Source organism: Planococcus citri, chromosome 3 (genome assembly GCF_950023065.1).
Source record: "Planococcus citri chromosome 3, ihPlaCitr1.1, whole genome shotgun sequence".
In the NCBI taxonomy this organism is placed as follows: domain Eukaryota; kingdom Metazoa; phylum Arthropoda; class Insecta; order Hemiptera; family Pseudococcidae; genus Planococcus; species Planococcus citri.
In genome coordinates, this window is record NC_088679.1 from 60,101,783 (window position 1) to 60,120,497 (window position 18,715).

The window sequence follows — 18,715 nt, forward strand, 5'->3', positions numbered from 1 at the left end:
TCAAGGGCGATTTTTGGAAACCTCCATAACTCGAACTTTGATAACTCAAAAACTCTGATAACTTGAAGTCAACTCAATCTCCCTTCAGCTTCGAATTATTGCAATTCCACTGTATTTGAATTTTCTTACAGATTTATTCAGATTAAAACATATTTTTTCTTGACCCCCCCTTCTTCCACCAACATTTCGGAAACAAAAATCAATTTTTCAATTTTAGAAAATTTTCAAAAAATTTTAAAAAATTTAAAAATTAACTTCAGGACTTGAAATTTTGGTTGAGGAAGTTTTAGAACATGTTCTTTGTTCTTTCGATCATAGTAGCTTGGTTTCGTCCAAATCAGTGTGTCAATTCAAAACGTTCCCCAGTTAGAAAAACATGCATTTTCAGCTTTTAACGGTATTATCATCTGAATGAAAATATTTACATATGCATATCGTTTAAAACAAGCCTCGTAGACGTGTAAACGTTACATTTCAATTTAAATTAATTCACCATCGATCCAATTAACTCTCTATTTATCGCATCGAGTATCCATAAACGATAAAAAAATGCACCTAACTAACGTGAAAAAACTCCAACTGCAATTTTATTATTACCGCATACATCTCCATTTCACCCTCACCCTCTTCTTTCCCTCCTTCAACCGATAACTCGAATCGTGATATTCACTCTTGTAACGTTATAAAATGTTGTTTTTACAACTCGTTATCATTAATTAAGCATTTCTGTCGTTCGTTCAGCAACGACTAATTTTAAATTCGAATGCTTTACTATTAGAAATTAGCATCGTTTAAAAATCTCCACCCTTCTCCTCCGCCACCCAAGTGACTCTCTGTTTACTTCTTTTCTTCGCTTGAATTTTTTTTTTCATTCGAACACGGATCGGGATCATGTATGCATGAATTTTTTTTAGCTCGGTAGCAGCAGCACCGGCGATACCAGCAGCAAATTAATACTAACCCGGATAAATTACAGGAGTCGGATTTCAAAATACATACCGAATACCTGAACCTGAGATTAAAAGAGAAAAATTAGCGTTATTTTTCGATTTAATTTTATCATTCGGGGTTATCTTTTAATTGAATGTTTTTTTCTTCTTCTCCGCGTGACATACGATATTTTTGTGTTAATATATACGTACGTTGAATAGTTTTTAGATTTTTATACATAATAACTTGCCAAGAAAAAGTTTCAGAATCGATTTCAGACTGTAATTTAATTCGTAAATTTATACACGTGTTTATTTTATTAGAAATGATGTCATTACAACGTGTAATAATTTATACGCACTACGAATAAAATGATAGGTACTCGAAATTATTTAAAAATATAATCGATAACGAGAATTAAAAATATACGAAAAATTGAATGAAGGAAAGTTTTGAAGATTACAAAACAAGTAGGTACTCTGTTGAAGAATTTAAAATAGTTTCTATTGTTCGATTTAAAATTATTTACAATTTTATTAGAAAATATTGCAGGATGCAAGACGAAATTATCCAGTTCAGCCAGTTTCAAATTAACCAAAAAGAAGAGAGAAGTAATAATTAATGATTGAGCATTTGGCTTCCCTGATCAAGATTTGATGAATTTCAATTTTTTATTCTTCATTTTTCGAGGATATTTTTTTGTAAAAAGAGGGAAGGGGGGACCAAAGAGTTGGAAAAAAATTTCAAATTTCACGAAATTCGAAAAACACCAATTTATTCCATCAAGGAGTCTCTAATCATACGAGTCCACGAAACATTGGAAATTCACCGAGATACCTGGGAGTTTAGCAAATAAGAGAAAGTGATCCGAGTACCTCTGTTTATACCAACATTAGCTGCCTATGCTACTGGTAAATATACATCTACATACACCTTGCTTTCAAAGGAGAGAATAAAACCAATACCGTCGTCGTCGGTGTCATTGAACTGGAAACTGCTGTTGGTCGAGCTCGACGACGACGACGTCGACGTCGACGATGAAAGTTAAACAATCGTCAGCATGATGTTGCGATTTTTTTTGCACCGAATCGGCGAGGATTTTAGCCGTCGGCGCGTCTTAGACGACTGAGAGAGCGACAGGGCAGGTATATTACGTTCGAATGTCAAAGATGTTTTGACCTATTTTTCAACCAGGGTTTCGCAGTTTGTTTACAACAACTGGTGCAGTATACGATACGAGATGAAAAATTGCAACGATGCGGCTAAAATATCGACTGTGTGAACACACTGACTCTGAGTATGAATAGTGTACTTGTACTTGTAGTACTTTGTGTATGAAGATGATGAAGATGAATCGAGCTACAGCGGTTATGAAATGCAGCTCATGAGATAATCGCGCGTCTCCGTTATCATCGTAAGCTGGTCGGACTCGTGTGAGAGAGAATTTTATCGAAACGTGATTTTCGTCGGGTAAATAACAATGCAGTGTAGGAGATAATCGCACGCAGAATTCGATTGCAAGGTCGTGAAGTTGGCTACGATACTAGATTAAGGCGAAAAACACACGGAGTTTAGGCTGCGAGGATTTCCCAGGTTTTGGTGGATGGGAGAGAGGGTGTCTTAGTCATCTACAGATGAGTACAGTTAGGTGGATCACGAGAAAAAAAGTCGAAGGATTTTGACCTAATTCAGTGGAGACTTTCATTTTGAGTTGAAAGTCACTCAGAGAAAATTTTAGCTACGGAGGTGCCTTTGGAGGGGAGTTATGGGCTCTCAAAGAGGGAGCACTTTCGAAAAAAATCGTGTTTTTTTTCACTCTAATCCTTACCCAACCTGTTATGGGAAAAATGGCTCAGTTCCAAAAGACAGTATTTGAGATTCTCGACCTAGGCCATTTCCATCAAAATCCAAGACCACTTTTAAGTTTTTAATGAGAGGTTGAAAATTTGTAATCGCTTATTTTAGGGTAAATTCGTGTTTTGGGAATATTTTTCTCTCAAATATTTCGCATTAAATGATGCCAAAACATCAAAATATATCATTTTTGAAAGTGGGCAAATATTGTGGAATTCAAAGGTGCCATTTTTTTTTTGGTAATTACTCCCAAAATTCAAAAAATCGAGAAAAATAGCCAAAAACTTGATCAACTTTTTTTTGATTTTTTGAAATCAACTATTAATAAAAATTGGCAAACTACAAAAGAAGAAAAATTCTATGCTCTTTTTTTCATCGTAAATTATCAATTTTTGGAAAAGTTTGAATATCCTACGAAAAAATTGAAAAGAAACTAAATTATGGAGTACAGAAATTTCCAGCTGCGAAAAGCAATTCATTTTTTTCTAGATGGATCTGTTTTTTGAGATGTTTTGAGCTAAAATCATGAACCGATAACCAATCTTCAGAAATGATAAAATTGTTTCATAAATCTAAGGGTCCTAAGAGAAAAACGAAAAGAAAAGAGGACCATTTATTTTTTGGGGAGCTTCTGTTTCAAGATATTTTGAGTTAAAATCAAAAAGTTTAACTTGAATCGGCGAATTTAATTTTTTTTTAAATTTTCCCATCGAAAATATACAAATAGTGAATATTTCAGGACTTCACGTAAAAAAAAAACCGACAAAAAATTGCAGAGCACAATTTTTCACCAATATCGTTCGATTCATTTCTTTCAGAAGACTCAAATTTTTGATAACTGACTTATATTTTGAGCCTAAGTCACAAAGTTCAATTTGAACAAACGAAAAAAAATCGTTTTTTAAAAAAATTTGTCATCTCGATAAATCAATTTTTGGGAAAATCCGAAGGGTCCTAAGAGAAAAATGAAGAAAAAACGAAATTATAAAGCATAAAATTCAGCACCAATAGAGTATCACTTGATTTTTCCAAAAGGTTCTGTTTTTGAGATATTTTAAGAAAAAATTGAAAAAGTGAATTTGATTCGATGAGTTTAATGTTTTCAAACAAAAATCATCGAAAAGAATCTATTTTTAAAAAAAGTCAAAGATTTTGGGGAAAACATAAAAATAAATAGAAATGTTGAGCATAATTAATTTCCTCACCAACAAAGCAAGTAGAATTTGAATTTTTCAACGAAGTTTCGTTGGTCAGGTATTTTGTGACAAAATTGAACACAACTCAAATTAATGGTTCGTGTTGAAAAATTTGAATTTTTTCCCAATTTTGTTACAAAAAATCGATTTTTAGAAAAAAGTAAGAGTCATGCAAAAATACTGGAGAAACAAAATCGTAGAATACGTAAATGTTTTCTCATCATACCTACGAAACAATTGATAATGTGATGAAAATCTGAACCTGTGTTTATAATTTGACACTTTTTGCCTCAAATGCGATCAAAAGATGAATTTTTAATGAAAAATATTAAAAGGCCTCGCTTTAATTCTTTGCAAAACTTATAATATGGGGGGGGGGGAGAGGAACCGCCTTGTATATAACTGAAATCTAACATTTTTCAAATTTTATCAATTTTTTCAAATATTTTTTTCCTTTAAATTTTCAATTCAAGAAATAGGTACTTCGGTACATTTTTCCACTTTTCTGAATTTTACTTGTATTTTTTATTTTCCAATAATTTCGAAGATTATGATTGGTCGGGAATTTTTTCGAGCAATAGTACGATTTTGTCAATTTAATCAATCAATAAAACTAAACAATTTGATTTCAATGTTTTAGGTTTTTTTGGGGAGGGAGAGTTTCAATAAAATATTCAAAAATGTCTTGTTTTTCCATTTGATTCGTTCAATTTTTTCTGATCACAACTCTTCGAAAAAAAAATTCCACTCAATGACCTCGTTTCATTGAACCCAACAAGCAGAACAATCAACTTAATCATACAAAGAATTCATATTTCAAAAAAAATTGCATCATGTAAAATTTTAAAAATTTGAATTTTTCAAGAACAAAAAAATTTCTAAAAAGTGAAAAAGGACAAAGAAATAGAACAGTTTTGATCGGTTCACCACTTTAAAGTTCCTGATCGCCCAAAAATCTGCAGTCATTTTTGCAGAAAACCTCACAGAAAATTCTAGAAAAAAACGCACTCACAAATCATTCGATTATTTTCCAATAAACCTGATCAGTGAGCATTATTCATCTACACTATTGAATCATTCGGATATCGAAAGTATGCAATTTCTTACGATACCTCGACTACTATCAGTTCATTGTCCTACTCGGTTATTACGTTAAGAGTACTGTCACTTTCTACGAACGAGTACAATCGCGAGATTAGCAACAGGTATAAAGAGAGGAAGAATCTCGTATTTAAAAAAAATATCCTAATCAATATCTTACGAGTAAATTTAGCACACATACGCGCATATTTTTACATATAAAATCACAAACAGACGAGAAATCAATTTCCCTTTTTATGTAACATCTCGTGCCTAATAACCTTGCCGATCATCCATGATACATTGACCAGAATCATTCGTTCCCTCGGAATACGTACAATTAATCGTAGCTCGAACAACCATACATCAAAATATACCCATAAAACCATTGAATATTGATCTTATATATAGGAACCTCCCATTTGTAACCTCCGTCTTGTGAACCAAGCTACATCACCATATCGAGCAAAAATTCTACATGATGAGGAAAATAACGTCTCTCTCATTTTTTTTTTTTTTTTTTTTTTTTTTTACTTTACTCTATACATTTCTCGTACACTGGTTAACCTTCTCAATATACGTTTGAAATTTTCTTTCTTCGAGCAGCAAAGATGACGGTAGCCAGAATTACATTAACAGGAATGTAATGCGAACGAGTGAGAAAGAGATAAAGAGACACCCTGTTCAGCAAAACAACAGATCCATAAAAATATACAATTTTTTAAAACCGAACAAAAATTAACGCACATTTTAATACAATCAGGAGATTATATTACGGTTGAATTCACGGCCAACTACTAAATATTTTCTTAGTCATCTCATTAGGATTACACTTTGTGTACCTGCTAAGTAGATATGAAATAATTGACAAAATGTATCAATTTATTTAGGTGCGAACTTATCCTCAATTCAGCAAATAATTTCTAAATATGCACCACTATCCTTTCATAGGTCGAATAATCAATAATTGAACGTTGTACTACATCATGATTTCACCTCAATCAATTTGATCCGAATTATTTTCAATGCAAAATGAAGCACATTCCAGCCAGAAAGCTTCAGGTATGATAAACAAATTTCGATCGATCGATCCAATTACATTTACAAGGCGTCGTCGTCGTCGTCATCTACGCGCCAGGAAGAAACCGGTTCGACGAAAAATACTTAGCATGTAATAATTATTCCAAGGGTATAATGAATTACCGACGTAACACTGCCCAAAATTGGATCATTCCGGGAACTCGTTGCAGTTGCTTCCACGAATCAACTACCCAATATTCTCGGCGTATCTCAAGTTTATCGTACGAAGGAGAAAGTGCATCAATACCCCCCTCCCCCAAACCATTCGTCAATTTTCGAGTACCAAGTTCAATCTAACTTTCTTCCTTCCAAAAAAAAATCGTACTTCATAGAAGTGGAATTTTTTGCTGTACTGTTGTCATTTTTTTTCGGTGGCATCCGTTTTGAAAAAATTTCAAAAATATTCATGGTTGACCCTCTTTAGTGCCTAAAATCTCTGCAATCTTGAAAAAATTCAATCGAAAACTTCCAATAAAAATTGCAATTTCATCCTCTTCAGAAGGGTCAAGAGTGAGGTACCTTTCAGAAATTTTCATCACAAGGGGTTTAGGACCATACAGACCAACTTTTACCAGCCCAAGTTCTGTCAATCCCTTTTTAGGACACCTCCACCTCCAAAAAATCCGATCTCGACACTTCCTCAATCTCACACCCATCGCCATATATCATTTGCTTCATACACTGACAAATATTTTTATAAACGGCGCACCCAAAAATCTGGTAAAAAATACTCAAGCTCCTTGCACGGTGAAAACGACCTCAACTCGCGAACGGAGAATTTCGCTAAACTCTAATTACCGCATCGAAACTGACTGTTTGTCGACTGGAAACCGGGTAAGTAATAATTTATGGGATCGCTTTCGGCGCTACGCGATCAAATATCAAGCCGACGATGATGACGACGACCTTGTAATGATAATCGATTTAGCCCGCCGCCACCTTCTGTCGTCGTATTGTAAGTAGAAGTACACAAAGTATACATCGCAAATCGTATCGTATACGAGTATACAAGCGATAAAATTACACGCCGGTGAAAATTTCCATCGGCTCTTTCATTCAGTTTGCTCATCAATGGGGAACCGGAACACAGGCTCATCGTAGAGCTCCACCGGACCTAGCTTTTGTATCCTGATCAGGATAATCAATCACACCCTACACTCCATCGACGACGTCAAGATGGACGGAAATTTAATCATCATCATCATCATCATCATCACCAGCATATACGCAGAAGCAAAACTAAATACCTAGGTGTAAACAACTTGTCTTTCTCTTCGCCTCCCAATTACACCTACAGGAACATACCTATATAGGAATAAGTATGTACTCCAACAATACACCACACACTGCGATGATTCGATGACGCGATAGCCACAGGCTTCAGGCTACCGCGAAGATCTTCTAGACAGACGAGACGCAAAGATCTTCTATAAAAATAGAGTGGAAATGCGCAAAATAGCTTAGGCCAACAAACACACCTATAATAATCGTTCAATCGCTTCTCGAGAGACCGGATTATAAAATCATATTTAGCAGCAACTTGATCGTATTAGATTTGCAAACATATTCACGAGCCTTGAACCGGCACATGGGAAGTAAACATCGCACAGCCGACTTAAATTCACGTAGACCACATCGCGTATTTTTTGAATTGCGTCGCACCGACGATGCTACACATTTTCCGGTCCAGTGGTGGTAATGATTTCATTTATTCGTGGGAAAACACCTGATCTAAGCATTAATTGCCAACGTACGTTATAATAGGTGAAAAGCAACTACTTTGGTATTAGAAACCGTAAGAAAACATTTTGAAGATTTTGAAAAAATATTAAAATCATTCAATCAACACGAAATCATTGAAATTCGAATGATTTTTGGATCAAAAAGGGAATTATTAGTTACCGAACACCCTGTATTACAAACTCAGTCTATGCTCAAATGCAGTTTCTTCGTCTACAACAGTTCAGCACCATAATTCAAAGTACTGGTGATAACCTTGACATTGCACTTGGCATCGTCTCGGCCACATTGGCGTCATTGTCGTCATAAAAATACAACATAAGTATTTGAAAGATGCAAATATGTACATCTTTACGTACTAACGAGATTTAAATTGATCTACATGAGAAAGCCAGCAACTTCTGCTACCAATTTGCCATATCTACTGATAAAAATCAGTAATCTCCTCACATCTCACTAATAGAATTATATTTCTTTATTGATAAAATCAGTCCTATGTATCGACAGAATCAGTAATAATTTTAGTTTATTCCTTACTGATAAAATCCGTTACTTTTTTACTGACAGAAGCAACTAGTTTTACTGATGAAATCAGTAACATCCCAACTGATAAAGCAAGCAAGTTCTTCACTGATAAAATCAAATCAGAAACTTTTTTCTATAATCTCATCAGTATGGAAGCTGCTGATTTTTTCAATCGACTGATTTTTTAGCCATTTCCTTAGGTACTGATAAAATCCGTTACTTTTTTACTGACAGAAGCAACTAGTTTTACTGATGAAATCAGTAACATCCCAACTGATAAAGCAAGCAAATTCTTTACTGATAAGTGATAAAATCTAATCAGAAACTTTTTTCCAGTATGTATTATCAGTACGGGAGCTACTGATTTTTTCAGTCAACTGATTTCATCAGAAGTATGCACAGCAGGGATGTTAACCGAAATCCGAAATGAAAAAAATTATTGGTTAGTACTAGGGTTTTGTGATTGAGGTTCTGGACTAGAAAATATTATCAGTTATTTTTCTGGCAGTTATCTACGGTTTACTCAAAAAAATTGATTTTATGGTTATACAATCAGTAACAGAACTTCATTACTGATGAAATCAGAATAAGGCAATTTGTCATACTGATAAAAATCAGTAACTTCCTCACACCTCACAAATGGAATTATAATTTTGTATTTCTTTATTGATAAAATCAGTCCTATGCATCGACAGAATCAGTAATAATTTTAGTTATTTCCTTACTGATAAAATCCGTTACTTTTTTTTACTGACAGAAGCAACTAGTTTTACTGATGAAATCAAATCAGAAACTTTTTTCTAATCTTATCAGTATGGAAGCTACTGATTTTTTCAGTCAACTGATTTCATCAGATGTATGCACAGCAGGGATGTTAACCGAAAGCCGAAATAAAAAAAAAATTATTGGTTACGGTTTTGTGATTAAGGTTCTGGACTCAGAATCTTATCAGAAATATTGGTTATAGGTAGGAGGAATTACTTAGCTGAAAATGCATAAAAAAATTGAAAATTTGTAAAATTAGACACAAAAAAATAGTCATTAAATAATTGAAATTACTGAAAATTATTTCAAATGAACAGGTAAAATTATGGTAAAATTTGTCAAAAGGATTGTTCAGACTTTGAAAAAAATCATCGATAAAATTTTAATGCAAGTTGTCAAAATGCTGCCAAAATTGTATAAAACATTGTTAAAATTGCTTAAAAACATGCAGAAAAATTCTGAATTGATAATTTTATGGTTTTAGGTTATACGGTTATAAATATTGGAAATTTCGCTTATGATAAAGGTTATAGTAATGATTTTTGGCTCATTCTATGCAGTTAATAGTTCATTCCGGTTAAAAATTATGGTTACAGTTGGCATCCCTGATGCACAGACAGAATCAGGTATCAGGTACATTGTTTTACTGATTCAACCAGTAACTGCTGAATCAGTAACTTTCCAACTGATAAAATTAGCAACATTCTTACTGATAAAAATCAGATCCATGCTTTGACAAATGAGCAAATTTTACTGATGCAATCAGCACTTTCCTTATCTACTGATAAAGTCAATAAATTGCTCACCAACTTCACCAGGAATGGAGAACCAAAAACCCAAACCGTAAACTAAAAAAACCTGATCAATTTTTACAGCTGCGTCAGCATCAATACCATCAATACTACTTTCATTTTTATCAAGTATCTACCCATTTTTCAGTCCAAAAGCATTGCACCTGTAAATGGTTATCTTGCTCCAAAAAATATAAAAATGTTGGTTTTATCCAATACTTTTTAGTACATATTATTTTTAATTGATTTTAACGTTTTTTTTCTGTTTTTTTTTTTAACTTTTAGATCACTTCAACATGTTTTAATTTTCTTTTTCATGATGAATAATTTTCTTGTCTTTACTTGAAATTTTATTCTTTTTTCAGAATTTTTGTTGATTTTCATGTTTTTATGGGTTTTATTTTCCATTTTTTTAAACTTCCCTTTTTGTTGCTTTGCATTAATTTTTCATGCTTTAAACATGTTTTCAAGTTACTTAAACTACATTTTCAAGCTGTACCTCTAATTTTTTTTAGGTAATTTTCAGTGATTTTAATGCTTTTTAAGGTGTGTCATTTGATTATCATTTTCAGCGTACCTATTTTGATGTTGATTTTCAAATTACTTTTGACGCTTTATACTTGTTTTCAAGTTATTTTAACGATATTTCATTCAATTTTTTGAACATTTTGTCGAATTACAATAAGATTTCATTACATGAGTTTTCAACACTTTTTAGGGCAATTTTTTTACCAAGTTTTATGAAATTTTACAACTTTAAGTTTATTCCATCGGTTAATCCGTCCCTGTCACTGATAAAATCAGTAACTTCTCAACTTATGGAACTAACAACTTCTTTACTAATAAGTAGTGATAAGCTTGGCCACTCTTTTTTACTGATAAAAAATCAGACTTTCACGCTGACAGAATCAGATAATTTTGCAGATCAAATCAACAACTCTCACTTCCCACATCAGTAACCATTTAGTTACTCTATCAGTAATCAGATAGGACCACTGATTCAATAAAAATAAAATAACAGATTCATCGAGTAATTTTTCTCACTGATAAAGTGATATAGACAATGAACTTCAACCAAAATTCTCAGCAACTCGACTTCATAATTTCACCAGTACCACACTAAAATACATCCTACATTTCAACTCCTTGCACATCCTGAAACCAAACCCAAGCTCTGAAGCTCTTAGAAACTATAAGAGGAAAATATCAACGAAAAATACGCACCTCGACAGAAAACAGTTTACGAGAAAGAGAACGAATCATCACAAAACATTCGATCAGCACCAGCACCACATCTCAATTAAAACCTCCTTCATATGGAAGAGAAAAATTCACCTCGCACCTCGTCTCGTCTTCCGATTTCGCCGCCTATCGCAGTTCGCGACATCAATTATTATTATGAACTCTCTTCGTCGTTTAACAAAACATACTCTCGTTGTCATCGCCAACGACGTATAGCGTATAAGTACATACATTGGGTCGAAATATATAGTACCAAATGGCAAATGTACTTACACAGGAATCACGAGGTGTTCAAATTTTCGAGCTATATAGATCAGACACTGCTGCTGGGGCCAGGGGTAGGTGAATTTTCTATAAATAAATTGTACTTATACGCGAATGCAGATTTTCATATACATCGCAGCGTACTTTCGAGATTAAATTGGATTCGGACCAAAACCATAAACGAGAGAGATGAACATTAATTTAGGTATACTCTGATTCAACGCAATTAAGAACTTTTTCCGTACAGAATTTTTCTAAATTCATGTCGATGATTTTACAGAGCGTAATATCTCGAAGGTTCCCATTTTCAAATACCAAAATGCACATCCTGAACACCTGACTGACTTTGAGACTAACCAATGCTTGATGATACCTTGCAAACATTCCGATCACTTCACCTCCTCAACATTCAATTATGATGTAAGCTAAAAGCCGGCTTCGGTAGAGAACAAACCAACTCTGATAATTGCAGATTCCGCTGTCCTTCGTCTATACATCGTTATGTATGCTAGAAAATACAGAGTGGAATATTGCCTACGTGACGCAGAGTGCCTGTACATTACACCTCTTTATACTCGTACTCCTGCATAAAAAATATAACTAGTGTTCTATGTTAACCTACTCTTCGGACGAGCTCACAGAGTTTAGTTCATTCGCATTTTCTATACCAAAATATTTATTTACCGTCCGCGTCGTGTACTTTTTAAGGTCATCTACCATTTAATCCTTAACAACCTATTATACCAACGTGCTACGAATAAGTAATTTCTAGATTTAACCGAGAATATGAAAGGAAAGCTTGAGTTTTTTTCACAAGTTTCATGAAAGTGTCCCTAAAGGGACGATATGGGTTCTCAAAGAGGGGGCATTTTTGTAAAAATTCTCACCCTTTCCTTAAAAAAAAAAAAGGAGAACCAGGCTTGCAAAATAAATATATATTGAGAGATATTCCTAAAAATATAAAACCAACCAAACGAATAAGAATTTTTTTCAATTAGACGAATCCAAAAAGAACGTTCCATTTCAACATTTTAAAACTAGGTGAAAGTTCGTTCACCTTTTTATATCATCTCGATGCCAATTTCGAAAGTTTTAATGAAAGAACACAAATGTTTTTGAGACATATATCCCTACAAACTCTGGCCCTATTTCTATTCACTCATCTTTTTATTTTTTTAATTTCGTCTTTAACCTATTTTGTACCTACGAACGCCTTAAAAATACAAGCCAAAAAAAATTCAACTTTCTTAAATCAAGGATACATCCTCGAAATTTCCCATCGAGGGATAAAATTCACGACGATGGTTACTAGAACGAATACACCTATCACGATTCACTTATCACCCGACTAAATCACTATCCCGAACTCGCTATCACTTGCATTCTATTTTCATTCTCCAAACACGAGTTGTTTGTTGAATAATTGCGATAATAAGATGATAAAAAATTCACACTTACACGATTTATCAACGCACCTAACACTTCTATTGATTCATTGCCAACACATTTTCGATAAAACGAAAAATATTCGAAGGTGAATAAATTCGATTAATTAAATTTAAGGTAATATCTACGAACAGGTAGGTATAATAAGGATACCTAGGTATGATTTCGAATACATAGATTACATTAAAACCCCCCTGATTACTGATTTTTTAACAAATAAATCTTTAAAAATTTCATACTTTATATCCGGTATGAGTAATTAATTTGGTAAATTGCAAAAAATGTATACCTTGTCATCGAATTTTCCACTCAACCTCAATAAACATGGATGAATTCGTAACCACAATTTTCAACGTTCGTTATACGTGAATTACAATGTACTTCACTTTCAAAATATCTATAAAGGGTAAAAACCCTTGAAATAAATAAACAATTCAATTCAATAGGATTTAAAAAACCATACCACTGTAGCATTTGATTCTAGTTGCGGCTCCTGTTCCTGTAGCTGTTTCATTTTCTGAGAAATGGTGTCCTTCATATCTTTCAATATTCGAGTTGTTTTTATCATTTTCGGTTTGAAAAATCCTTTAAAAGAGGAGATCAGTTGATCCGTTTCCATGATTGGAAAAAATGATACAGAAACGAATATGTAGGTACTTTACTCGTAACTCAACAAAATCGAATTAATGACAGAGCTAAATCCACATCGTGCTATTTCTTTTATAAATTTTGAGCTAAGCTATGTAATTTCCTTTCAGGCGCATGTTTTTTTTTCTCGTGTATTATTTTACATATTAAAAACAATTCGTAGGTATATTTTCAAGTGGGGAGTATTCTCGCAGCATCCGTACCTTTTCTGGAAACCAGTAGACGATAATTTTGCACAGGAAAGAAGGAATCGAGGAGAATGTTCCCTCCACACAAATTATTGTCGCTCCAGCGAACTATTTTATTCGTACGTTATGTACCGAAAATGGGATCTATGTAGGAGGTGAGCAGAAAAGAGACAATTGATGGATAAATTTCCATCCTTTTCCCCTATCCAAAAAAGAAAACTAAACCGAAGAGAACATGACATAAAAATTCATCACTGCATCCGGCTAAAATTATGAATTCCGGATCAATTCATGTCCAGAGTAATATCAACTCGAAAATATACATTATACACCCACTTGGATTTTTCCGAATTTAAAAATCACATCCAGATCTGACGAAAACGAGTAGCAAAAATCGAAAATATCTAATCTGGCTTCTACAACATTGTACATATTTTGAATTGATAATAGTTTAGAAATTAATTTTCGCTCAGTAGTCAGCCAAAAAATGGGATCAGGGGTTCCCAAAATGACACGATTAAATTTTATAAGTATGAAAAAAATAGACACAAATTCGAGTTGTTGGTTTAGTTGAGGCATCTGTGATGATTTATTGCGAGGAAAAAAGTTTTTTACAAGTTGGAAAACATTTCTACAAATTTTCACGAATCATCCTAAAGTGTCTAGCATTTCTGAAATTTTGAAAAAAATTAATTAAAGACTATCGAAGTCAGAAATTATCAACAGAAATGTCAATTTTCAACTCTTTTTTGAAAGGGTGAGGAGTGAACTGTTGATTTGAATTCTGAAAAGTTCATCGAACAATTTTGGACCCCGAAGACCAATTTCCACTGATCAATTTCATAATCTCAGCCGAGGGCTGATTCGCCCTTTTTGCCTGGCTATGCTCTTTGTACAATTTCAAAAAACCGCCGCACCTTTTATCATGATTTTATAATCATATAATATTACGTATCTACAGGTACCCTAAATATTACAAATTTGACAAAAAATTCTTCCAAGTTTTTAAAAATCTGATACAGGTAGGTAATATCAAAATGTCAAAAATTAACCATTTTTTCGAAGCTTTTCAAAACGTCGAGAATTTTATTGTTATTTTTTTCAACTTCTTAAAAAACAATGAAGCTTTGTAGAATTGTTTTCCAAAGTTTTCAAGCAATTGGCGCGCGTGTGGATCAACGTGACATAAAATTCGGGCAGACTCCCTGCTTAAAAAACACTGTGAACACGTGTAATTGACAGGCCTCTTCAAATTATACGTGATTGGATTGCTCCCTATTGCCTATTACGCATTACAATATTGTCGATGATCATACAGATGGGAGAAATGATCTTATAAAAAACAGCCTAATTTGTGCATTCGCACGATTACATCTCAGGTACCTACTCGTATAATATTTTTCATTCGAACGAATCTCATAAGGTTGATAACAAACTGAAAGAATCTATTTTTATAATATTACCTCGATCATTTCATCCACTTACGTAGAAAAAGACAGTGGCATTGAATGAAACCATCTTTCTTCTAATTTATATTTTTTTCTCTTCATCTTTCAGGAAATTTTTACACCTCAAAGCTCAATTATTTCGCTTCTTTGTACTTTATATTTTGTTTTCGTAATAATTTTATAGGTACTTGAAATTTTTCAATTTTAAAATGAAAAAAAGAATTAAAACAATTTTGATTTTCTTTATTCAATTTCGGTACTTATCTATCTTCTTTTCTTCACGTCAGTTTTTTTGGGGTTGGAGAGGGGGGAGAAGGGGGGGGGGTATAATAGCTTGAAATAATTGAATTCTTATTTCTAATTTCAAAATGAGTGACAATTTTTACCATTTTTAGACGCATTCAATTTGACTTTTCGACTAATAGTAGAAAAGCGAAAAAAAAAACTTTTTCCGGAGAAATAACTTTTTCAGTTGGAAAATTTATATGCTTTTGGAATCTCAATTTTTTCTTCAATAGAACAGTTGACTTTTTCGATGGCCCAAAATCTCCATACTCTGATGAAAAATCCGAGTTTCTCATTTTAACGTAGCTTTCATGTGTTTTTCATTAATTTTCAGAACGATTTCAAGTTATTTCATCGAAATGTAGCAGGGTTAAAACGTCGCACATTTCAAATCATTATTAACTCGTGCACTAAACTAAACCAAAAATATTCATATCACAATTATAAATATACAAATGTGTATAAATCATTACATGTAATACCATATTTTTTTTCAATTCCACGTGCATCGTTTCCGTACTAAGCAGCTTTTCTCGTATCATGATGAATTCGATTTTATTCCAGCACCAAAGAAAATCACCATCCCAAAAACTTGCAAAACACTAGATCACGATATCGAAACACGATCCAAAAATTCACCCCAGTTCGAACATTCGAGCACATTTTTCACCTTCATTTTACACCACAGCTCAAAAATTCGCCAATTTTTCTCACTCCGAACCGACCAACTGATAACGCAACGTGATTAAAACCGACTATACTTTTCTCTTATGTCGATAAACTGGCGAAAATTTTCGCCAATCGACCTTCGACGATCGAATGAAACATAACGTAAAGTAGGTATAATTTCGAATTAAGCAGAAAAAGATTACCAAGCGTAGATTAGGCGATGATTTCAATCAAAACCGAATCTAATGTAACTCGTAACAGGGAAATGGGAAATTTTACCGTTACGCATGAAACCAACTCACTCTCTCTCGAAGTAAGTATACGATGACTACTAAAATAGGGTTATACTTCTTCAGAAAAAAATGTGTATTTTACCTTGCATTTCAGTTTCAAATATCTGGCCAGTTTGACCACAGTCGCAGTGGGCGACTTCTTTTTAGGCGTTTTGTAGTCCTGCATCGGTGAATGAATCTTGGACCGAATTTTGGAAATTTTCACTAAACGAGGATTAAAAATCACAATCGAGAAAATTGAAACTTGTTTTTTTTTCTTTCTCGTTCAGACACTTCACACACTTCACACACAAAAAAACAACAAAAAAGTAACAAAGTCGAACTCGCGATCGATGGATCACTTTACACAAAACTTTCGAGTGCGATCACCGGAGTGGAAAAAATTAAAATTGCAACTGTCGTAGACGATACGAAATGCCGCTATGAGTAATTTCTTTATAGTAAAATCAACAAACCGACCAAACGTGAACGTAAATGAAAGATCGCGCGAGCTTTACAGTGTTACCAATTTATACACGGTACGGTCTCGTGCGTGGATATGGAATCTATGACTGAACCACGTTCGCTCTTATGACTTATGGTAAATTTACCGACTATACTCGTGTACAAGACTGTTTATGTCGAAAACACGAATAAAAACCACGCGGTCTCGGTCGTCAAGGTAGGAAATCGTCGTACTTATTCCAAACATATAAACGGTGCGACTTCGACGGTGGGTCATATTCGTATCGACAACACAATTTACCAGCTAGGTAATTAAAAAATGAGGTCAATAACAGAAAATACGCTAAACTATAACGTCCTATAGTAGTCGAGTGATAACGACGACGAAAAACTGCACCATTATCTATGCCCATTTCCACTGTTGCGACCCGCAGACCACCTAAAAGCTTCGATTTTTGTCGTTTATCTAAGGTCGTATCGGATCAGATGACCTTTGCAGCTACTCCTTTCTACTTTCATTTTAGAGAGTCGTGGCAAATTTTGGTCTACTGCTTCAAAATTTGGGTCAAGAAGTCAAAATAAACAGGGTAAAAATGTAAGTCTTCTGGCTCGATAATTTTAAACGGAAATAGAGAAATATTATCAGGATCAGAATAGATCGAATTTCACTTCGTTTCGTGTAAAGTAAATAGAAGAAATTAGAACATTTACTCGTAATAAAAATAATAATACATCAAAATGAAAAGACCAAAGCAGAGAAAAAACACCATAAAATCACCTCGGGAGAATTTTGAGGAATTTTACTCTTTTTTCTTTTTTTAGGAATGCATCTTCAATAAAATTTTTTTGAACTGGACAAAAAATCGATACAGCATCCAAAAATATCCCACTGACCAAAGTTACAAGCGTTGAATTCCAATAACCGATTTTTAATCATTTTTAAAATTTCAAATTTGACACTTTGACCAAGAAAAAAAAAACAAAATTTGATCAAAGTGAAGCAGAAAGTTAAAATTCTTTTCATATTACTCATTTTCGACTTCTTGGAACGATTGATGGTGACGTCAGCTATTTTGAAGCTTCTGACGAATTTTTGGATGCTCACGTTTATACAAGAAATTCCATGACAAGCAGATACATCAGATTAACCGTTCTCAAGACCATTAAGATAACTAAGTAAGTACAAATTTTTCAACTAATTTGTTTCCAGTTCAACTACATCGATTACATTTCAGAAAAAAAAAATTAAAAATTAATCAGAAAATACTCATCGTAAGAGAACCTGAAATGCCTGAAGGGAGTGTTTTTGAATACTTCTTCAAATTTTTCTATCTGATTCAGGAAAGGGGAGAGGGTAAGGTTTATATTTTTATACAAAATTCTTCAAAAAATCTCACGACTCCAATTTTTGAAAATTTTAGAAACTTTTACGAGGGAGGTGGGGAAGGGGTCCATGATATTTCACAACTCTATCTCACAAGCCATCTCTGGTAACTGACAAGACACAAAAAAGACACCATGGAATTTCATTTTTCAATTTCTGACATTTTTAAAAATTCAAAAAAAAAGTTGAAATTTTGTTATGTTCAATCTTCGATTTTTAAAATAAATTAGGATGGCGTTAACATCCTTTGAAGAGCCTTCAATCAATTTTTAGACATTCTCATTCAGAAAAAATAATCATAAAACGGACCAAAATTAATTTCAGAATTTTTTCAAGACAAAAATAAAATTCAAAAATCTGCTGGAGGCATCTGAAGGGTTCAAAACCATTACCGATTGATTTGAGAAGTCAGAAATGAAGTGTAGACGCAATTTTAGCTTTCT

At 33.4% G+C, this 18,715-nt stretch overlaps 1 protein-coding gene across 15 annotated transcripts in view; it reads right to left on the reverse strand.

The window, feature by feature from the left end:
* mtd (mustard) overlaps positions 1 to 18,715 on the reverse strand; it is a 443,203-nt gene that overhangs the window by 31,121 nt on the left and 393,367 nt on the right. The window contains exon 1 of one of the 15 annotated variants that reach the window (XM_065358697.1): positions 16,527 to 16,889. The exons of 12 other annotated variants lie outside the window; for them this stretch is intronic. In XM_065358697.1, coding sequence (XP_065214769.1) covers positions 16,527 to 16,610 — 84 coding nt within the window. In that variant the 5' untranslated portion in view covers positions 16,611 to 16,889. Of the gene's footprint in view, positions 1 to 11,185; positions 11,260 to 15,964; positions 16,111 to 16,526; positions 16,890 to 18,715 lie in introns of those variants that run through there. 2 more of the 15 variants (XM_065358698.1, XM_065358699.1) reach the window with 2 other exon arrangements.